This window comes from Bactrocera neohumeralis, chromosome 5 (genome assembly GCF_024586455.1).
Source record: "Bactrocera neohumeralis isolate Rockhampton chromosome 5, APGP_CSIRO_Bneo_wtdbg2-racon-allhic-juicebox.fasta_v2, whole genome shotgun sequence".
Lineage (NCBI taxonomy): Eukaryota > Metazoa > Arthropoda > Insecta > Diptera > Tephritidae > Bactrocera > Bactrocera neohumeralis.
In genome coordinates, this window is record NC_065922.1 from 42297701 (window position 1) to 42322729 (window position 25029).

The following is a 25029-nucleotide window of genomic DNA, read 5'->3' on the forward strand; positions in this document are numbered from 1 at the left end:
TCGGGTCAAGACTATCTCCAATATACTTATCTGTTTCCATTAAACTCAATATCTTCCAATTTGTCATCCTCTCAAACTTAAAATTTCAAAAAAAAATATTTTTAAAATAATTTTATTTCCTATAATAACAAAAAATGAACATAATCTCGATATTACAAATTACAACAATTTAATTATGCTTAAAATTACAACTATAGTCTAGCATTTGTGTTCTGATAAGATGTTCAGATATCGTTTATACCAAAATTACAAAATGAAAATAAAGTAAAATAATTTTTGAATAAAATAAAATTTGCTGATAGATTTTTGTTCACTAAAATTAGAAGTGAAAGTAAATAAAATAATTAATTATGAAAGTAAATAAAATACTCCATATATACTAATATCGATTTTTTAAGAGCTTGATAACTTTTTTTAAAAAAAAACGCATAAAATTTGCAAAATCTCATCGGTTCTTTATTTGAAACGTTAGATTGGTTCAACATTTACTTTTGAAGATAATTTCATTTAAATGTTGACCGCGGCTGCGTCTTAATTCGGAAAGTCCAATCAAGAAATTTTCAGTGAATGGGCCCTTTAAAAATCCGCTTTTTTATGACAAATTTTGTTCAGCGATGAGGCTCATTTCTGGTTGAATGGCTACGTAAATATTTCCGCATTTGGGGTGAAGAGCAACCAGAAGCCGTTCAAGAACTGCCCATGCATCCCGAAAAATGCACTGTTTGGTGTGGTTTGTACGCTGGTGGAATCATTGGACCGTATTTTTTAAAGATGCTGTTGGACGCAACGTTACGGTGAATGGCGTTCGCTATCGTTCGATGCTACCAAACTTTTTGTTGCCAAAAATGGAAGAACTGAACTTGGTTGACATGTGGTTTCAACAAGATGGCGCTACATGCCACACAGCTCGCGATTCTATGGCCATTTTGAGGGAAAACTTCGGAGAACAATTCATCTCAAGAAATGGACCCGTAAGTTGGCCACCAAGATCATGCGATTTAACGCCTTTAGACTATTTTTTGTGGGGCTACGTCAAGTCTAAAGTCAGCTTTGGAAGACAACATTTCCGAAGAAATTCGGGCTATTCCGGCCGAAATGCTCGAAAAAGTTGCCCAAAATTGGATTTTCCGAATGGACCACCTAAGACGCAGCCGCGGTCAACATTTAAATGAAATTATCTTCAAAAAGTAAATGTCAAACAATCTAACGTTTCAAATAAAGAACCGATGAGATTTTGCTAATTTTATGCGTTTTTTTTTTAAAATTATCAAGCTAAACACAAGTAATCTAGAGCAAAGTGAAATGGAATTTGTTTTTAAATTACCTGTTTAAACCTATTTTAGTTATGGAACGAATGGATGAGGGCAAAATGAAAACGTAAAAAGTTAATGAATTTTTCTTAATTTATAATTTTCAAACACAATGCGATTTTTAAATTTTTTTTTGTGCAATTAAATGTAAAGACATGTAAATGAGTCAAAAGTGCATGAAATTCCAAACAAAAATATTTTGAATTTTTTTTTTTTTTTTTAATTTCTAGAGGTTGTATGACTTTTTTGAAAGTTACGTAGAACAAAATTTAGATAAATAAGGTTCAATGATAGGTTAAAGTTTCTGAATAAGAAACAGAAATCATTAGTTATGAAAATGAGCCGTTATTGAAAAATAAACTAATTTCTTGTTATTATTGTAAACGAAGCTTCCGTTCATAGCATTGCTTTGAAATGCGGCAAAATGAAAGCTTCATGAAAATTGTGAGCGATAAACGTATGAAATACATATTATGTAACTATATTTGAGCTCGGCTATACTGAAAAGGTTTCAAGTAATATAAAATACGATGCTAAGTGAAAGTTTGATAAATACCATTTCGGCAGTGAGCAAGTTTCATCAAATGATTAGTCCTAAACTAAGGCATTAGCCGGCACTAAGTGGTTTCCAAATTGAATTTGTTTTTACGTCCAGCATCCAACTTTAAATGCGCACTCCATTTCGAACCGTTATCAACAACAATTATGAAACTATTTTGTACAGTGAATGTTATGAAAGGGAAGAAAATAATGAATATGATAACTGCCACGCTCGCATTAACGGTTTCATGCTATTCAGCATGTATTCTGCCAAAGTTTATTTCTTACTTTCGTAGTTTTTGTTTAACTGTATTGCCATCTTTCACTTACTTTATAAATAATGTCATATACTACAATTTGCTTAACCACCCCTACCACTAACAGCTTAACTTAAGGCCAAGAGCGGCTCATAGTCCAGGTCTTTGGGACTCGTCTTCTTCTTATACTTCTTTTGCAATTTCGTTTTGGAAAGCTTCGATTTGGATTTGCTCGCTCGTCGCTTCTTTTCCTCCTTCTCCTCTTGCTCCTTCTCGCGATCAAGCAGCTCCAATTGCTCAAAGATGTTCTTCGGACGTGGATGTGTACTTGGTTTGGTTGAATTTTTCGCCGCATAAACAACAACAAACTGCGAAAACGCCGAATCGGCCGGCGTATTTATATCAGCAAAGTCACGAAAATCGGCAAATTGCTCTTCGGGGTAGGTATACTTCTGCACGAATTCCTCGTTCGAGGGGCGTCCGTGGCCATTCGCATCGCCGTAGTATTGATTGAAATCGCTATTATCATCGGTGTGATAAGGCATTTCCTCCTCGGGGTAGAAAGTGCCGCCGCGCAGCACGCCAAAGTCGCCGGAACCTAAAATAGTGGGATCAAAGCTGCGTTGTGTTGGACCTAGTGGCACTTGTTCGGGATGTGGCGCTGCAAATTTCGGTATCACCGGGCTATCGGGTATGGGGAAGTAGGGGCGTGAGTGGCCCAGTGGTGGCGCCTCACGGAAGAAAGGTGGATAGTAGTTTTGTGCAGCTTGTGTGTGTGAGTCAACAGGCGTTGGCTGTGGTACGTTGGGGTGTACATCGGAACGTGCGACGACATGGGGATTGGGTGGTAATGGGCGGAACTGGTAGGTGGGTGGTACGTGGAATTGCTGTTCCTGTGAGCGCAGAACGGTAACTGGGGTGAAGTCATTTGGTTCCATTAGCATATCAGCATCCTCTTCGGGGAATTCAGCTGTTAGGGAGAAAAGAGAAAAGCATATGTTGAATGAATGTTGAAAATTGATTGGCAACTTAACTACAAGACTTTTACAAATGATTTAATATTTTATATACAAATACTTATATGCAATTATCTACTCTTAGCCACTTTTAAAAAATATTTGCCTCATAAAAAGTCGAATTTGTGGACTTATCGCTTCTGGCACACCGCTTCATCAATTCTTCTCAATTTTGGAATCGGTAAAACTTTCACCACTTGTCTTCATTTATCTTCTTATGCTTTTGTTTAACGCTCTGACTTCGTTAACAATGGATTAATTTATATAAATGTGAGCACGAAGCCGACAGCGACCAATCTATAGACATTTCTTCTGCTGATATGGCTGCGCAGCATTGCCATTGAACCGCAATAAATATTAATAAAGCGACAACGGTAGTTTATGTACCAAAATGTAAAACATTTAAAGCAAAATGAAAAAAATGTTCAACCTCAAAAACCTGTATTGATAGTATCCAGCGAGAGAGTGTTGACAAAAGCCATGCAATGACCGAGCAATACGGTGAAAGCGTTGCAACGACCAAAAGGCTGCGGCAACCCACATATTATGGCTTGTGGCAATTGAAAGTCAGCGGTAGATCGCTGTCAGCAGGGATTTCGCGCAAAACTTGATTTTTCAGTTAGCGAGTTACGAGCGTTGCGAACTTTTTGCGCTTTTCCTCGTCTGTATTGCTTGTAGCGGGCAAGCGACCAGTAGCGCGAAACTCATATGTACATATATAAATAAATTTATGCATTACTTGTCCACAATAGTTCATGTTATCTACGGCTTTTGCTCTTTTTAGTGTCCCCAAGACAAGATCGTGGTCAAGTGGCATGTTTAAATTGCTCACAGTCAGCGCCCGCCCTCCGTGGAATAATGATATTGCACTTTTTAATTACATGTAAATGTAATCGCTTCCAGGTATTAGCCGTAAGTACGAGGGTTGCCTTTTATATTTCGGGATTAGAGAACAAATCAAATATTAAACATCGAAAATCGTTTAATTTTTTCAAAATATTCTAAATAATTTTGTCTTTTGAATCAAGCATTTGACGATCAAAGTCCGTTGGTAAAATCTTGAAGGTTTTCTAGTTAAAACGATAAAGATTATTTGTCTCTCTCGGTGTTTAACTGAATTAATTAACGTTTCTAAAGGGATTATGAGCTGAATGGATCATTGCGAGGCCCAGATTAAAGCCAGAATGAGTTCAAGCCGTAGAAAGAAAGAACTCCTGTGTTCGAACTTATAAATTAGCAAAACGCTTAGTAGCCAATACAAATTTGCCAATTTTAATTTCCACTCCTGCCCGTTCGGTGGGATGTTCGAAGTATGCGCTCCAAAGATTTTAAGTCTTGACCTCAAAAACGCGGGACAGTCAAGAAGGAATGCTGAGTTGTTTCCACCTCATCTTCTTTCATACATCTTCTACAGATGGACGCCAATGGGGCAATGGCCTGTTAAAAGCCCGACATCTAGGGAGAGGCTAGCCTTAAAGAGATCACTAGATCTCTTGCGATCGATCTTTGGCCAAAATAATTTTACGACAGAGCATGTACCGATAGTGGCGCAGTGTGGCCGAATTTTGCGAAGTCCCGCTATCTAGTTATAGAACACAAGAAGATACGGAAGCACTGACCCGCTCCCATTCTATCGGTAGCGATTCTAGGGTACCTTTCCTTGCTAGCTCATCAGCTTTGCGATTTCCTGTGATTTCGTTGTGGCCTGGCACTCATACCAGCCTTATTACAAAAACACTCGATGCTATTGATAGCGAGGTTAGGCACTCCTCGACCAATCTCAACGCATTGCTAATTAATTCAAGGCTAGTATCGCCGCTCAGCTATTTGAGTGAATGTTTAGTTCTCTGAAGGAGGCTGCACTCCGGAGTAGGAGATCTGCTGCTTACCTTCGTACATAAAACTTTACAAATTGTGTCCAACAAGTTTTTGGCATTGCCGCATGTATGCAAATTGGACAATGTAAGAACTCCTACGATTGCAGCAAGATGAACTTTGCTAGGGGCAATTAGTTCAGTAGATCTCGCAGGGTACTCTCTCTGCTTTAGGCCAAAATGATATTGCAGTCGGATGCGGGTCGTCGACCAACGCCTGCTAAGCGCACGAGAAGTCCATAGGTTCAGTACTAAATCGCAAGATGGCAACGCAGATCAAACTCGTTTCCGTTTCTCGTTTGATTTCAGAGAGCATATGTAAGTTTGTCTTGAAAGTAACCGCCATCGGATAACGTCCGCCGAAATTTTACAAACGTTGTGACAGCACAGCGCCATCAATTCATACTAATTAATAAATCATGTCACACATAATTAATTACATACTTTATTGTATCAATTTTGAGCTGTGTTGAAAACGAAATATTTCCAAACTGTTATTTTGCTTTATTTCATAACGTGTTCACTCTATAAAAATTTTAGAGCACTTAACGACTTTAGACAGTGGCGGATCCAAGTATAATTGTACCCTGCCTAAATTTACCTTTTAATTAATATTGAGTTTTCTTCACAAATTAATATATTTATATACCCATATTCTGAGGGCTAACGATTGATAGATTTGCCTTCATTGATAAAACTCTTTAGGGGTTTTCAGAACAGATGCTCTAATTTTTATCAAGCTCTGAGTTTTGTCCATCTTACATTACCTAGTGACTGAAGCTGTCCCTAACACAATATGTAACATGTTTCTCTGTTCCTTTTTTCTTAAAACTATAAGTCTGTTGGACTAATAGCCTGATCGGCAAAATTATACAAAATGATAACTCATAAATTTCAATTCCAAACCCCCTGCAATATATTTATGTATTTTTTAAATCTGAGACTTCGACGATACTTTCATTTCAAACGTCTCGGAAAGATCAGCAAATTTTTTTGTCACACATTTCCATATCGAAAACCAAACCTGCCGATAACCGAAGTCTCTCAAAGTGTTGAAATGCGGCATAGATATTTTCACCTTACTAGCGCTCGACACTCATAAATCCGCCAGTGATTGTGGGCGATGAAAAGACAAAAACTTTAAGTTAATGTTGCCAAAAAGTGCCGACAGCAACAATTAAATCTGACCCATATTTGTAATAGTAATTTCGGTATAAATGAAAGCATACGTTAGCATGGTTTTGAACTCATCTTCCACAGCGCGTCGCAGCAATAATAATAAAATTGTTATGCGCAAGCGCAAATGTCGAAGCAAAAAGTGGAATAATGCGATAATAATAGTCATGGCAAACGCAACCAAACGCCGTTATTTGGTAAAAAAACAAAGCAAGTTGAGAAATTGCAATTGCTACGAGCGATTTTAGGGTTTTCATGCCAAAAACCTTAAGCCACAATTAATCAATCACAAAACTAATATTTGCATATTCCAATTTACTGTGTCAGACCTATGTAAAAGAAAATTCGGAATAATCAAGTAAGGTGTTTATAGATTAGTAAGAGTATGCCTTGCTATCATTAATACAGAAGCCTCTATTCTTAACTCCCTGGTACATGATTCAAACCAGAGGCTTCTAAATGATAGCAATAGCCTCCAAAGAAATGAAGAAAGCAATTTTTTAGACAGCTCCATAATTTTTTTTCTTTTCGTTTCCATACGTATATAAGTCCACATAATCAAATCTGAATATATAGCATCACACTTACGAAATGGCTGGTAAAGCTCTCTCCTTTCTTTATAAGTTATAGTCATGTCATATAACGGGGTTTTCAATAGGGACGCTTCAAAAGTAGACTGTTAGGGGCAGCAAACGACGCCACATTTTTTCCGCTCTTTTGATATTTCTATTCGTAAGGTATGCCATTTCATTATGGAAAGACACACGATCCAAAAACGTGTTGAAATTATTTAAAATATCGAAATTCGGAGTCAGTGGCCTCAATTTTAAGAGCGCTACGTTCAATTTATAATCGTGATAATCGTGAAAGACCCAAATCAGTCTCCCACACGTCATTCTCAAGCGTTGGACATCTTTGTGAAGCCGTTGTGGTGAGTTTTTTGAAAAGATTTTGGTCTACATCTTTACAAGATCAAATTGATGGAAGAACTGAAGCCGCTTGACCAACAGAATCGTCGTATGTTCGTGAATTGGGCTGAGCAACAACTTAAAAATGTTCCGGATTTTCATCGAAAAATCATCTTCAGGCTCATTTATGGCTGAATGGTTTCATCAATAAGCAAAATATGCGTTATTGGTCAGGCAGCAATCCACACGTACTCCATGAGTCACCATTGCATCTCGAAAAAATTACGGGTTGGTGCGGTTTATGGGCCGGCGGCGTCATTGGGCCTACTTATTTCGTGATGATCAAGACCGGCACGTTACTTTGAATGATAACCGAATATTTTTGACCCGAATTGGATGGTATGGACTTGGGCTACATGTGGTTCCAACGGCGCCACAAGCCACACAGCGAATGTCACAATCAATTTATTTGAAAACAAAGTTTGGTGAACGTGTTATCTCACGAAATGATCCCAGTCAATTTGCAGCCTCGGTCATACGATTTGACGCCGTTTACGAATTCTTCCACAGGAATCCTAGAAATTAATATTTTAAGGTTAAACGAAAAAACAACAAATGCGAACACACCATATCTACAATTTTGGGATTCGCACTTTAGTTGCTAAATTGTTTGCATTCTCACTTAACACGTCTTTATTACTTTTTTGATCTGTTTATTTAGTGAGCTGTCAGAGCGGCGCGTGGGCTTTAAAATACTTGAGCGCGCGGCATTTACAATGTAACATCAAAAGAAACTTCATGCCATAATAATAAAAAAGGTAATGAAACGAAAATAAGTCAACTGAAGCCGGCAGGTAACTCTGTAAGTTCATAAACAGCAGAACCCAGTTGGGAGTCAATTCTAAGCAGTCGGACTGAAATCATTTGACACCACTTCATATGTAAGTGTGCAATGTATATTTTCAAGTGGTGAACTGTAATTAAAAACTATTTTGTATATTTATAAGTTTTACAGAATGTCGCTAATTTTATGGAGCACTGTGTGGTTTGGAGTACCGTGTAAGTAGCGGAAAATTCAAGGAGTATCGAAGTGTTTCAGATATTTGACGCAATACTAAAAAGTTTCCAAAAGTTCTAATTTAATATTTTTCAAAGTACCGTCTTATCTTGTCTTTGTCGGGTGCGTTGTGACCATGTTCAAGGCAATTGCAAGTTTCAAACCGTCTCTTAGATGTTGAAGGTGTTTCTGAAGACTTCAACAAGTCAGATATATGTACATATGTATAGATGGATTTACTTTATATTATATGACGAGATGTTTTCATAAGCATAATGTGCACATTAACAAATACATAAGTATAGTATCAATATAGAGTTTTTAGTAGTATGTCTTCTGTATAATTTCTATGGTAGTCGAAGTGTAACCAATTAAAAAAGCCATAAATTCGGTTTGGAAAATTATTTTTATTTATTTTAAAATACAAAATGTGTGAAAATAATCATAAATTCAGGACCAATTCATTTTTGCTCGATATGACCACCTTTTGCCTTAACTATGGCCTTGAGACGGTCAAAAAACGAATCGCAAGCTGCCCGAATGTGACTTGCCGGTATTTTGGCCCAATCACGGACAATGGTTTTCTTCAGCAACTCGAGACTGGTGTATTTTTTACTTCGGACCTTGCTCTCCAAAATGTCCCAGAGAGAATAATCCATTGCATTTGCATCTGGTGAATTCGAGAGCCATTGTGTGGTCGTAATGAAATTCGGAACGTTGTTTTTCAGCACATTCTTGATTCACTTGCGCTTTGTGAGACGGTGTTGAGTCTTGTTGAAACGTTCATGGTTTGGGACCGAAATGCGTGTTTGTCCACGGCTTCAAAGCAGCCTCCAGAACACTTTCCCGATAATATTTCGCATTTACTTTGACGTCAGGCTCGATGAAAACAATTGGAGAGCGCCCATCTGCGGTGACAGCGACCCAAACCATTATTTGTGGCGGGTGCTGCCTCTTGGTGGCCAACCGATGACTTAGATTCTCGTATGAAAGGTCGGTCAAGTAAACCCTATCGTTTTGAGAGTTTACGAATTGCTTAATTGGAAAAATTTTTCGCTCTCTCAAGTCTTACTTGTTGCTGCTTCGGTGTGAGATCATGGGTCTTTTGGAACTTGTAAGGCTTGACCTTGATTTCAATTTATTTTCAGTACTTTAGCCATTTGATTGGCACTTCGTCGTGGATTTCGCTCGAGTCGCTTCTTCACTTTCCGAACCATCTCACGTGACGTTGCAGTCTTTTGATGGCCACCTCCATGGCGTTTTGCGATGCTACCAGTATCATTGTAACGAGTGATGGTGCGATAAACAAAAACTTTATTCACATTAAGGTGTTTGAGCTCAGGAACAATTGCTGGCTGTGATTTTCCAGCTAAATATAAAGCAATCACACTATTACGTTTGAATTCCATCGCTGATCACTTTTTTTGCGTTCACTTTTGGCAAAACGCTTTTGTACACTTGTGAACAATACTCCGAGCTGTCATTCAGCAAATTTATAAACAGCTGATTCCAGTGCGACAGCTGCGCGAACGGTCTGAAGTTGGTTACACTTCGAGTGTCGGACCCTGTAGTTTCAGAAATATTTTTATTTTATTTACGATATTACGATATCGAATAAGCGAAAATTGGCACAGGAGTACATATCATATTTCTTTATTCTAAAATCGATTCTGGGTATCCAATAAGTCAGACTAGCACCAGCAACAGAAAATGTGTTCCATTGAGAGTTGTACACAATTGAAGTCTTTCTTAGTGTTCTGTATAAAGTCGGAGAAAATTTTAAGAGAATGTGTAGCTCACAACACACAAGCCCATGCAATGAATTACTACTATATACTCGTCTTAGGCAAAAATGTTACATCTTTCCTTCATATAACATTCAGTTGCGGAGTTACACCTTTTTTGGGAAAACTGTGAATGTGGAGATCTAAACCTATTTGCTTTAAAGTAAACTCAGTTAATAATAGTTTATACTTTCACTGTAAACATTTTGACGACTTTGACCTAAAATGAAAATTAAATCTAACATTTGCTGTTTGTGACCTAACCAGTACTTTGAAGACCGACAAATAGATACATATCTATTAATTAATTTTCATTCACACAATTAGGTAAAGTACATGGTTTTTACTTAATTAGTATTTTAATTTAGATTTAACTTTGGACAAAAATGCGCCAAACCATACGAAGAGGAGACACTAATAATTGTTAGTTCCTTAAGTAGCAAATAATGGATTGGCAGTTCGGCTAAACTAGTAGTTGTTCGACAATTCAAATTTCTGTAATACTAATTTATATTAAAGTTTTGACTTAGTAGGCTACTATATATATGAACATTTTTAACACCGTATTGCCTATTTAAAAATGTCGCAGAAGTTAACTCAATGTCCAGCTGGGATTATTTTGTTATATTAACAGCGGGACAGTTGTGTTCATGAAAATAGTAGCGCAACTCTTTTTTGTTATATTGCTTAACCATTTATTTTTATAACAATTATGCTAGATATCTAGACGTCCACCATTTAAAACAGCACAGGCCATTGGTGCATGTCCAATGTAGAGAAAGCTGAGGTATTTGCCACACACCTCCAAAGCACGTTTACTTCTAATTTATGGATCTACCAATGTTCATAGTTGCGGTCAGCTCGCCCTTGTGCTCTACATTCTTTATACTGCACACATTCCAGCGAACAACTCTGACTCCACAATGGCGGCAGCCTATGCTGATGATACTGCATTGTTGGCATCAAGTGGCAGCCCTAATAGTGCTTTCTGAAAACTGCAGATGCAGTTGCCATCAACACCGAAAAGTCCGTAAAAGTAGTATATACCCTCAAGCACAAAAATTGCACTCAAGTGGCTTTATACAGTCAGTTGTTGCCAATGAATATGTAAAAGAAAGATTGGGGCTCCTTTCTGTGTGAGAAAAAATGTTCTCCTCCGGGAGCTAAAGTTGTTCACTGTAAGGGAAACAATCGAAGAAATTAGCAGACGCTACCTCTTCCGTTTCGAACAACATGAAAATACATACTTATGTTTGCGATTCAACTGCTGGACAATAGTTCACAACGTTAGAAAATTGAGAAGATATTACTCGCTAGACTTCCACTTTCGATTCAATGGATGTATAAATTTTATTTTGTTTAATTTTATTTAATGTCTTACTACCATAATTCAACCTTATTGTGTTTTCAGGAAAAGTAGCTATTGTTTTTTATAATTCCTTAAAAGATTCTAAATATACAAATTTGGAAAAAGATTTACAAAACAAAAAAAAAACAAAAAAAAATATGCTACTTACTAAAATGATAGATATGAGTGGTGAACAATTTTTATTCGAAACTTAATTCTATAATAGTTCAAAGACAGCTAAATAAAAATAAATTAAAGAGAGTTAGAACTACACTTTTGGACTAATAAGCTTGTGTTTGTAAAAATATAAATTGGCCAAAATCATTTGAACTCGCTAGTCACAATAGAGTATGATGATATGCTTAGATGTCAGAAAGTGGGTTTGTTTTATAGAACACTTCCTTGTTCTCCTCAAAATCAGTTACACTTTAAGGAATGTGTCGGGTGGTTTTCATACACTCTTGTTGGATCTAACCATTTCTTGGAAGCAATATTCAACAATCGGGTAGGACGTTCTCCATTATATAAGCTGGCATAAGTTAGAGATGCCTATAAAATATACAAACATCGCAAATTTTTTAGAAGTCCAGTGGCAAGACAATTTCTGGAATAGAGTCCTATAGAAAACTTATATGGGAATTTTTGGCGATTTGTTGCAAGAGCAACAAGGGTTGTGTTTAAATAAAGTAGACCATTGTCTTCTTCCTATCATAATATTATTCCCGTTATTTTTTATAATTTACCTGATTTTATTGAAATAACTCTTCTTAAAATCAAAATAAGTTCAGTTACATACATATATCTACTACTTTTATGAATTTTGTACATTTTAAAGGAATTTCTTGCCTAAGGGTTATGCACCACGAGCACTACTAGTTTCATGAACACAGCTGTAAAAGCTCTAACATATGTATGTAATGTTAAAAATAATTTAGCATTGTTTACTCGCGCCTTGGCGTACATTTCACACCTTCGGTTTCACTATCCGTCCCCATCTCCATTTTAATCTCCGCTACAATTTGAGTGGCAGCTGGGCAGGGCTTTAAAATATGAGGTATTGTAATGTAACGTACGTATGTGTATGTGTATGTGTTTTGTACTCGCATGAAGCGTAATTAAAATGGTTAAAAGGCCATTTTTACGGCCATGCCCCGTTGACATAAAATGTTTTGGCGTACTAAAGTCGTCGGCAGTCGTTCGCGTGTGCTTCTCTTGCAGTTGATACTAGGTTGTTAGTGTTGTTGCTTTGAAGACAACATGCGAATTACACAAAAAAGCATAATAAACAACTAAAATAATAATATGATATAAAAGCACTTGTAAAAAAAAATGAAGAAAGCAAAAACAAAGTTGTAAAATGTGAGATCACTGACTTCGGAAGACTTCTGCTTTCATTTGCACGTAAAAATCTCTTCATATGAATACACACACACTCAATAGGTTAAGTAAATATTATCACATGCCTATTTGAGGAAACTATAAATTTTATAAGCGAGTTCAGTTTGGTTTACTTTTCGCTTCAACCCTGTTCGCCCTTGTCATCATTTTTGAATGCCTTCATTTTGACATATGTACGTGCAAGTAAGCACAATGAGAGGTAGGCCTCAAGTGAAAGTGAGGGCCAAAAAAAGAAAACACTTTTCAGTGTATCATGAACAAATAAATGTTGTGATATTTATAAGGCACAATCAAGCGATGATAAACAAGAAAACAGCTTTTCTATGCTCATTTGAGAGAATCCGTGTTTACTTTAATATTTCGTACGTGGTTAAGTGTACCAACATTGCGACATCTTCGTACTTCATACAATGTACATAAAAGGCACTTTTCCGGGACATAAAATTCAATTGAAGAGGCTTTGAATACACTACGTATATGTACTCATATCTTTGTTAATTTATTTAAGAGTTTTTTGAAAATTTTCTTCGTTTTTCACAGTGTAGATCACGTGCCGGAAAACCACTCACATATCCTCACACATAACCCGTAACCACCGCACTTAAAGTAGTATGGTAAGTAAAGTGATTCCATGAATCGCTTTACATCAACTGTCAGTTGAAATACAATCGAAGTGAACACTATACTCCATCCGCGAAAACGCATTTCACGCACTTTCCGCGAAAAACTTGTTTTCGATTCACTTTTGCAGGCCAAAAGTCTACTTCAATGTGGTTAGACTTAGTTATCGACATGGAAATCGATCATGAAAATGTATATTGAGGAAAAACAGCAAACAGCATTTTAAATAGTTGACAGACAAGCTGGTATCTTGATCAAAAAGAGGAGACACAACATGCACGGGTCTGCAGGAAAATCTGAATTCGAGTGCAAACGATAAAATGTGGTTCATAAACCCATAGTACGATATTATAACTCTCAAATACTTAACATGGCAAAAGCAAGCAATGGAAGAATGAAGAAGCCTAACATGTGCACAATTATTCAAAGTTGCCGAATTGGTTTGTTGAAATACTGAAGAAATTTCTTATTATATACATGGTTGTTTTCAAAGTGAAGTTTGATACAAAGCTACCATTAATGCTGAGCTAAACAAATATATCGATATATAGCTGCTTCTTAGATCCGCTTGAAAATATCAATCATCACCACTATAAATGGTTTCCATAGGTCGGTGGAACAAGTTATAAAGAGTCTGAAACCAACTTTTTAATGATAAGAGCTTTCGGTAAATCATTATAAATAAATTGGACTTTAATAGGCCACTACATTCCATGGTGCGACTCCTTGAGACTACTTTAGTTAGAGTATATGGTAAGTCAATATTTTATACAAATTTTCAGTACTAGTGGAGATAGGAAAGTATTTTTGGTTTTGCAAGAACATTGATGTTGAATTAGAAGTATTTTAGAATTTAATTTGATTATATTAAGACTTGACTAATGGGTGTTTTTAACTTTTCAAACGATTTAGGTATTATGCTCTTATATAAAAGTTTCTGTTTTGTGGAGTTTCGGTTGAGACAACCGAACTATAAATTAAAAAAAAAAATATGAAATATATTCAGTACTTTCCCAAGTTCCATTGCACAACTACTTATTCAAGTATAAGTATTTATATCCAAGTTATACGAAATTTCACTTAATCAATGCGCCGCATGGACAGAAGGAAAAACAATTCGTCGTCAACGAGAAAAAAACAGCTTTTATCAGCGGCAGTCAAATTGGAATTGGAGTATCAACTGCACTAGGTGGAGCGTGATGTAAACTCGTGTCAATATAATTTCCTGCATTTGAACAAACGCGTAAAAGCCCAGCGCAGACACCAGAAAAAGATTTAATCACTAATAAATGTCATAATTTGATATTTAGATTGTAAAATTAGCGTCAGTTGATGAATGTGAGGCTATAAATAATGATCGTAGACTAAGAGAAATTTAGTACATGTAGGTGTGATGTATAAAGAAAGTGTATTTACTACAGTGTGAAGATTTATGACTTTACGAGTCATAATTACTTGTATAACCAAACATAAAACATAAAACTGAGGCATTATAAATTCTTTTGTAGAGATATAAACGCTTGAAATATGGCTTTGGCTGGGTTTTGGATCAAACGAATTTTTTCAAAAGATTGAGTCAGTAGTAAAAAAAGTGATGTCTTCGTTTTTCTAAGTTAGTTTCCAAAATCAAAATATTTGCCTTCGAAGTTCAAAACTAAGCTGACTTCAAACATTATTATTAATTATCGTATGAACAAAATTAAAAACATAGACATACCTGATATAACATGATATCATATAAGACTTCGTTTAGTTTGTGTACTACATGAGAAACCGAACTGAGCGAGGAAATATTGCTACTTTAAAAGACTCTAAAATTTAGTTTTTAATATTACATTCATTGCTTTTAGTAATTTTTTCATGTACATAATCTCGTGTATTTTGGAATCTTTACTTCGTATGGAAACGGTACAAGCCAGGAGTTTTTAAGTCAGCTCAATCTTTCCAGCAAATGACACTTACTATTCTGATCAAATTGAAAGGTGAATTTTGTCCATTTCATCTCTGTCATAGTAATCCCCTCCCGCTGCAATACACTTATGCCAACGAATTTTCCAGTCATCATAGAACTTGGAAATCAAAGCCTTCTTCGATTCAGCTTTTATATCCTCAATTGAGTCAAAACGGTGTCCTCGGATTGGTCATGTGAATTTGCTGAATAGCCAGAAGTTACACTAAGGTAAATCAGGCGAATACGGTGGTTGCGGCACGATATTAGTTGAAAATGTGGCGAAATGATTACGAATAATCAATGCAGTATGAGATGCTGCATTGTCGCACTTCTTTGTTCAATAAATTCAGACAGTAAAAATCGAAGATTCGAAGAATCGATCATCTCACAAAACGAGGCGTATCTCAAATGCTAATGAATATTTTGACGTGAAATCACGAACAGTACTACCAACTTTCAGGGAAAAAATTTAATGATTCAAAAATCACGCGAAGTATAAATTTTTAGGGAGAGCTTGAGAACTGAAGATCTCTAAAAATGAATACTACTAGCACTGAACTCTTCTTTTAGTCGGTTCTCATTTGTGCGTTGTGCATAAATAATGCGTTATAAATGTCTTATATTAAGGGCACTGCAATTTTGTAATATCTTCCTGCCGCTTTTTTGCTCTTTATTCAATGCTTTATAAAAAGTGTTACAGTGATCGGATTTAGTTCAAATATGCGCCGTTTCGTTCGATAATCTGTTTCCATCTAGACGGCAACTTCATAATACCCCCTCGTAGAAGCCCCCCTTATTTGCGAAGAGCTCGGACAGCCACTTTTCACAAGCCTCTTTAGAGTTCAACTTTGAACTAACAAGGGCGTTCGCCATGGACAGGTAGTAATCACTTGGCGCTCTGACCGGGCTATATGGTGAATGCAATAAAACCTCCCATCGGAGCTCCCGTAGCTTCTGACGAGTCAACAACGAAGTGTGTGGTCTGGCGTTGTCCTGATGGAACACTACACCCTTCCTGTTGGCCAATTCTGGACGCTTCTGGTCGATTGCCTGCTTCAAGCGGTCCAGTTGTTCGCAGTAGATGGTAGAATTAAGCGTCTGGACCTATATGAGCAGCTCATAGTAGATGATTCCCTTCCAATCCCACCAAACACACAGCAAAACCTTCCTGGCCTGACCACGACCGTTTTCGCTTGATATTGTCGTATGTGATCCATTTTTCGTCGCCAGTCATCATCCGCTTCAAAAATGGGTCGAGTTCGTTCCGTTTCAGCACCATGTCGCAGGCGCTGATTCGGTCCAGAAGGTTTTTTGAGTCAAATCATGCGACACCCAAACATCAAGCTTTTTTGTATATCTAGCCTTCTGCAGATGGTTTAAAATGCTTTGGTGACTAACTCTCATCTTCTGGGCGATGTCACGAGATGCCTCATGCCGGTCTAACTCGATGTTTTCCATGATTTGGTCGGTATTAGTCGTCACAGGTCTTCCGCCGGCTGGCTTATCCATGGTGCCGTTTTCAGCCCGCTCTGAATCGTCGAAATAATTCTTCCGCAGTTCGAGTGATATAGTACCATCTCCCAATACAGCATTAATCTCCGGAATGTTTCTCTAGCGGATGTGAAATTCGGCGTTAGAGAACTCCATGTTTACACGTCTATAACTGTTGAACGCAATATCCAAACTAATTATGCATAGCGTCGTTTTGTAGGTTATGTCAAGACCTTTCAACGATATATAGTATTGACAGATACGAGCTCTGTAGCCCAGCTCCCAGCTCTGATCGAGATGTCACTTCACCAGCCAGGTGACCTAGGCTAACCTTTACCTAACTAGAATACCGTAAAAGTTTCATAGAATATCGTAAAATCGTTCTAGTTATCGCTCTTGCTATCTCCGCGCTTTTCGCTTAACCCCTTATTACAAATTTAAAAAAAAAATAATAATATTATATTCACTTGAATTGCAAAAGTGTTACAATCTTTACAATTGATTAGTTATTTGCCGTTTTAAAGTAGGAAAGTAATGCTTGTAGTTGTTTCTGTGTTTTTTTGTCTTTGCTAAATGTGTGCTGTGGTGGACTCTAAAATAGTAAGTTCGTTATGGCCTCTTGTGGGTAAAAATTATAGCACAATGGCAGAAATTTATTCCAAACTTCTTCACTCCCATAAGATTTTAGAAATTAATGAAGCAAATCCTTGGGATGAAGCCAATGATACTGATATTGAAGGAGGATTGCGAGGACATATCGAGCCGTAATAATAACAAAATACTAGAACATTATTTGGAGGATATATAACAAGACGAAAATGAGGAAGACACCAGTATCGCTGTTGGCAATCAAAACAATGACGAAGTTGAAATTAAGGAAACAAACGACTTCATGGCCGCTAACAACAGTTCACGCAATATTACAGAGCTTAATCGCAACTGGCAGCTAAAACATGAAACAAACCTCCGCATTCTTCATACCAGAAGACCTGTTGCTGGATTTTTTTAATCCTTTACAATGGCTACAGGAATAGCTATTACTCTTTGACCATGATATTATTTAATGGACGAAATATTAAGAAACAATATTGTCCAATAAAGTCCATTAAAGGAGCATATAAAGTCTAGTGCTTGGCTGACCAACATGGTTATAAAATTCTCTGTCTATCAAGGCAAGGATGAGAAATTGGAAGGCAAGTACACAGCCTTTAGTCTTGGAGAAAGAGTCGTGCTTCACATCAGTTAATCTTCTCGAAAAACTAAAAACGAAAAGCGTTTTATCTTGTGGTACTATTCGTGCCAACCGCATGTGAAATCTTAAAAATTTAATTGCTGATAAAAAAAATGAAAAGAGGAGATAGAGATTTTAGATTATCCTCTACTGGCATAAGTTTCAGCAAGTGAATGGTTAAAAAAACGATATGTTTGGCATCCAATTTCCATGGATCAGAATTTGCTACCGTTCTAAGAAAATATCAAAAAGATATTGTTAATGATGTCAATTGTACAATAGTTGTAAAAGACTATAATTCGTTTATGGGTGGCCTTGACTGGAAATCTAAAAGGTGGTGGCATCGAACTTTTTGGGAACTGCAAGAAATTGCGTTTGTCAATGGCTATGTGATTTACTGTCAATCGTTTGAGAAAGTACGCTTTCACAATTCAGCAGATCTGTTAGTTTAATGGATCGTCTCAGTGTGAAATTTTCGAGAAGTCGAAGTTGCATTATCGGATTGCATACACTAAAATAAATATACTCTCAAATTTTGAAATCAAAATTCAAATTATTACGGTCGCTACAGCGTTTCTTGTAGAAAGGGAACAGAGTGGGGAACATAGCGACTCCAATCTTTAAACGCGTTTTTTTCAGAATGGTGTTTTTCGAAACGGTTTCCACTCTCAAAGGAAGAGTTTTGAAGATATCTAGTTCCAATTTGGAGAGAACATTTTTAACGTCATTTTATTCTTTTTTTGAAATCCTCCTATTTTTCCTACGAAAAACTGTCGAAAAAGGGCGAAATTCGATACTTTTTGTTCAAATCGCCGCCATTTTGTCAAATTTAAAAAAAAGCTTCCATAGCGACTTTCCTACAGATTTATAGTCTTTTTGAAAATTTTGTTTTAGATCAAAATGGCGGCCGCAATCGTGGACAACTTAGAGAATCTTATTTTTTACGTGTCCTTTCAACAATTTATTTAACTATTATTGAGCCAATAAATAAATATAAAAACAAATCATTTTGTATTCGTTATGTTGAAGATTAAAAAAAAAATCGCGGAAATCAGTGATGGAGGGTCACACTGAGACGATTCCTTAAGGTTAATGACCCAAAAATATGTCAACTTGAAACGAAAAAGCTTTCAATCTATAGGCAACGATGGTTTTCCAGGCGGTAACTTCAAAAGATGCAGAGGACAAAATTTGTCTCTTCGCAAAAATGTTCGATTGGGAAATCTCGGTGTGCATACGAGGTTTGACAATTAAGTAATGAGACTGATTTTATTGCAGCGCTTGTGGTAAAACTGTGACCTCGAAATTACCTTTGTCTTTTTCCGGCATCTCTCCCCTCTCCATTGATATAGGTACCATCGCTCTAGCTTATTCAGTTCGCCTGCTGTTGAGTAGACGTGTGTTTGTAGTGCTCGTCACGAAAATGGAAAAACGAAATCAAGAGCAACGCGTCGCGATAAAATTTTGCGCCAGATTGGGCGAAACAGCTTCGGAAACGTACGCTAAAATTGTAAGAGTGTATGGTGTTAATGCTCTTAGTCGTGCCCAGGTGTTTCGATGGCGCAAAGAGTTTAAGGAGGAGCGTGAAAGCGTGGAAGACGAGGCGCGGAGTGGGAGACCAGTCCGTGAATTAAACTGTGAATCAAGTCTTCTATTGCAAGTACTCAAAAGATTTCGAAAACGAGTCAACAGGGTGCGACCAGACATCGCTCGTAACTGGATCCCTTATCACTACAACGCGCCGTGCCACACCGCCTCAGCGTGTCCCAGTATTTGGCCTCTAAAGGGAACGCCGTGTTGCAACAGCCGCCTTATTTGCCCGACATGTCACCCTGTGACCGTTTTTTGTTCCCTAAAACAAAATCGGTGGTCAAAGGAACCCATTTTGGGTCGATTACGGACATCCAGGCGGCCGTGATGAGGGTACTCGCGGACATCCCAGTCGAAGCGTTTCAGAAATGTTACGAAGCATGTAAAACGCGCTGGAATCGCTGTATAGCTGCCCAAGGGGACTACTTTGAAGGAGGATTGTAGAATTATTTTCAAATATACGGTTTTTATGGAATCAGTCTCATTACTTAATTGTCATACCTCGTATAATAAGAAAAGTGTTCAACGCAATTCTCTCCCTTCAATATTTGCATTGCGCCAATCCAACATTTACAAGATCGAATCATCAAGTTTGCTGTTTAGATAGAGAAACATATTGTTTAATATATTCTGCACCAATTTTGGGGACCTTACACACGAAAGTAAAGTTTCGACAGCAAAATTGGTAGGGAAAGCATCTTTGCATACTTATTTCAAGCAGACCACACATTACTAATGCGTCCCGATTATGTTACCCACCTAATTTTCACATAATTTCAGACATATTATATCGTTCGGAATGTGCCCAGTAGCTTATCAAACAATCCAATTAATGATGCAAAAACACATAAAACATAAACACAATGAAATCCGAACACACGATGGCGCAAGTAAGCTATCAAACCCGCGCCCACACACAAAAAGTTTCAGGCATAAACGCGATATTTTCGGATAATCGCAAGCGCAGCAACAACAATAGCTGCCTTCAATCAAAATCGGCCATAAATCTATTCACTATCTACACCAACAAAGGATTAATAGGCGAAGGTAAAAAATACGTGTAAGTACGTGTGTTTTCTGAACCGAAGACAAAGCCTAAAACGGTTTTCCACTTCGCACATAAATATATGTGTGTGTGTATATGCTGTTCCAAAATATGTGCAAGTGTTTGTATGCGTGTAATATATCAAAAGTCAAATTACTGCCAAGCCATAACGGTATGTAGATACATGTGTATGAAAAATTATACGGGGCAGCGAACGCGCCCAGTCGCCTATAGAAAAAATACCTCAACGCCGTTATTTGCGATTATTGCTAACCCACAAAATAATATTTCTTACTCTTTTTTGTTTTCGGTAATTGGCAATATGTGGGCACACACCGAGCACAAATGTGAATATGTGAGTCAGCGACAGCAACATATGATAATAAAGTACAGAAAGGTATCAATTTGAAAACAGAAATAATCAAAGATAAAATTATTCGCAATAATTGCTCAAACAAAATTTGCTCTTTGTAGCCTCGTGCGATTTTTTGCGGTTTGACAGCGGCTATTGCATGTGCACAGCTTGCCTTGCCACCGTCGAATGCATAAATCACAGCAACGCCGGAGCGGAAGGAAAGCGGCAACTACAGCATTCCAATTCGTTTATGAGATTGTTGGCTTGGCACTAACGCCAGCGACAGCGTGGCAGCAAATTTGTGGACTAATCGTTTCCAGCTTGTAATGATACCAAAACAGGAATGAGCCTACTCACTTCAAAGGGAATTTTGTGTATTTTTTTAGGCGACAGGCAATATTTACCGTGCCGACTTAAGGGTGGTAGAAAAAGATTAATATCGGTTTTGGAGGTCTTGCTGTTTTTCTGGGAAGGTTTAAGACGACTTTCTCGAAAACAGCCGATATTCTTAAATGTATTAGATTGCATTTTTGATACAAAGCGAAGGATGGAAAAATTCTTTATGAAACTAAGTTCAGAACTGATTCACGCTTTCTTCTCCTACAAAAAACTATCAGTGAAAATCTGATATTTAGGACCTTCTGGTGATTTGCAATTTTTTTAATCGATGTTTAAGAGCTCGCATTATCGTAATGAGGAGTGATCTATCTTCGGCGGTTGATTTTCCTAATTTCTTGTAAGACAACTGGCAAATAAATGATTGTGTACCATTCACTTGTGTACTTTTGTTGTACTCGGCTTATCGTGAAATACCCATACAATCGACTTCTCTTTACTTACGGACGCATACGCGTAAACCCACGTTTTATCATCTGTCACGATGTCATAGACGTGTTTGGAAGCACCGCTGTCGTATTTTTCAACACTTCTCTAGCACAATTGAAGCGATAAGTGTTTTGAGCTATCGACAAATTATGTGGGCTCCAACGTGAACAAATATTTTTATTGTTCATGCAATATTGCACGTTTGCTGGTCCTACTATTGCCTATAGTTGTCTCTATCTCACGATAGGTCACATAACGATGTGGCAGAATTAATTTGCGCACAGCATCAATAGTTTTCGGAACACCATCTGATTGTGGACGGCCTTCCCGAAATTCGTCATGGAGTCATCTACAACTTCGAATGAATTAACCATATAATCGCTTAGTCTTTGATGAAGCTTTAACGCCAAAAATTTAATTAAGTTCATCAATGCACTGTTGCTGAGTTAATCCACGTAGAAAGTTGTTAGGTTAATTTCATTTTTTGGACGAGAAGAATATTTCGAGTGACTGTAAATAAAAAAGTAGAGCCGGATGCCAACATGTTCTGAGTATGCATGCCGTCAAAAATGTCAAACTATACGATCCAGTTGTCTGTTGCCAGATTGCAATACTGGAGCTGCCAAATCCCGAAATATAAAGGCAACATACGTAATCTACAGATCTGACCTCAACGATTTTTTCTTGTCTTAAGGCGTCGAGAGAACGCATTATGGAAAGACATTGTAGTGATAATAAATAACCGAGATCAAGATTTATTTCGAAGCAAAGGGATAATAGTATTACATAGTTAATATCGAATAGTAGGATTGTCGTTATTCTCTCGATTTATATACATATTTATATAAACAAAAAATCCTCCAAAAAAAAATAATTTTCTTTAAAATCATATGAATTTTCTTTTTCTGCCAGTCTCTCATATCCCCAACTAGAAAAAATATTTATTCGTTACATTCTCAGAATTGAAATTCAACTTCTTCTTCTTCTTTTTACCGGTGTAGACACGGTTTATACAGTTATAGCCGTAAATGTGAAATTACAAATATACCAATTAAAATGTCATGTCAAACAGTCGTCGCACTCGCGACTTGGCTCTCACGTCACTGTTGACAGTCATAACTTTGAAGTTGTAGATAATTTCGTCTATCTTGGAACCAGTATTAACACCACCAACAATGTCAGCCTGGAAATCCAAAGCAGGATTGCTCTTGCCAACAGGTGCTACTTTGGACTGAGTAGGCAATTGAAAAGTAAAGTCCTCTCTCGACGAACAAAAACCAAACTCTATAAGTCGCTCATAATTCCCGTCCTGCTATATGGTGCAGAGGCTTGGACGATGACAACAACTGATGAGTCGACGTTGCGAGTTTTCGAGAGAAAGGTTCTGCGAAATATTAATGGTCCTTTGCGCATTGGCCACGGCGAATATCGCATTCGATGGAACGATGAGCTGTACGAGATATACGACGACATCGACATAGTTCAGCGAATTAAAAGACAGCGGCTACGCTGGCTAGGTCATGTTGTCCGGATGGATGAAAACACTCCAGCTCTGAAAGTATTCGACGCTGTACCCGCCGGGGGAAGCAGAGGAAGAGGAAGACCTCCACTCCGTTGGAAGGACCAAGTGGAGAAGGACCTGGCTTCGCTTGGAATATCCAATTGGCGCCATGTAGCGAAAAGAAGAAACGACTGGCGCGCTGTTGTTAACTCGGCTGTAATCGCGTAGGCGGTGTCTACGCCAATTAAGAAGAAGAAGAATTAAAATGTCTTTTTGGTTTTCAGCTTAGGTAAAATCCGAAGTAATGTGACAACTTTCTTTCAAAAATTTGCCTAATGTGAGCAAAAATGCGGATTAAATCGGCGATCAGCTTTCATTAGTCTCCAGATTTGTATATACTGGCTACGGTCTCTCCGTACTCATTCGATGCTGGAACATTACATAATTTCATAACGGATATTGACTTCCGTCGACTTGTTTTATGGGACATCACATGACATCTTTCGTTCGAAATCTCTTAGCACTTGCCGAAATATTTAGGCTCACTTTAATATTAGTCTCTTTCACTTTTTGACTTTATTTGCATATATTAGTAGGTACATATATACATATATGTATATTTTTCCACTCTTTGGATGAAATATCGCCATGCAAGGCAACAGCGAGAAAGCAATTCGGTCAAAACTTCAAGTTTACGTTTGAGAACACAATAAAAGTCACGTATTGATATAATTTGAAAGCAACGAGCACAAAAAATTGAGTAACATATGCATAGACATGCAAATATAAGGCGTTTCACAACGGCACGCCGGTCAAGTAATATGCCATGCAACACACCAGCACGTGCCACCGGAACGAAAGCCAATTGTGGCAAGCAGACAAAAAGTGCAGACAAGTTCAACACAAAAAGCTGCAAAATTGGGAAATAAAAATCAAAAAGTGAATAAGTGTGAACAGCTTTTAGAATGTGCAATACACAGCCATGTACCACACATATATATATATGTATATATGTATGTGTACTTGTGCGCATGCGATTTCCTAACAAACTGTATGCATATAAAATAATATAATATATGAATTTGCGCATGCGCATATAAAAATTGTAATAAATCATGGCAGTTCACAGTTATTAGTCGAGAAATAAAAACAATAGGACCAAGGTACTGAGGAAATCGAATAAACAAAGGCGCAAGAGCGCAAAAGCATGAGTAAACCGCAGCTTATTGCATTGTGTAAGTAGTTCTGTTTAATGTCGATTGCTTAAGTGCGATTTCAACACATTCAGCGCGCACAAAGCGACAAAGGCGTCAAACGCCACTGACCAATCATAAAACAACTCGCGCCACATTCAGTCAGACAAAGTATGGTATATTCCATGCTATTTGCCAGACTCAGTCGCATAATTACAAATGCATTTATTTGACTACATAAATATGCAGCCAAAGTGTCTGCAGGTCGCTACCGCCACATCAAGCGGAACCAATGGTACTGCATTTAATCGATTTATTTGAACCCTATGAGCAAACATACACATATAAATATGTACGTATGTAAATAACTGGGGCTCTTGTTCGCTACTAGCCGTCGGATAGACAAAGCAATTGGTTATATATGTACATATGTATACATTTATTGATTATTAAATACCCGCGATTGTCCAACAAACAGCGAAAAAATATTTCCTCAACTTTAGAAAAAAATATTCTAAAGTCGACAAACAAAATAATTTTGATCTTGCATTCGTTAGA

At 37.4% G+C, this 25029-nt stretch overlaps 1 protein-coding gene across 3 annotated transcripts in view; it reads right to left on the bottom strand.

Moving 5' to 3' along the window:
• Positions 1-1285: 1285 nt before the first annotated feature.
• LOC126759985 (uncharacterized) overlaps positions 1286-25029 on the bottom strand; it is an 88638-nt gene continuing 64894 nt past the window's right edge. For all 3 annotated transcript variants that reach the window (XM_050475293.1, XM_050475292.1, XM_050475294.1), the window contains exon 3: positions 1286-3077. In XM_050475293.1, coding sequence (XP_050331250.1) covers positions 2236-3077 — 842 coding nt within the window. In that variant the 3' untranslated portion in view covers positions 1286-2235. The remainder of the gene's footprint in view (positions 3078-25029) is intronic.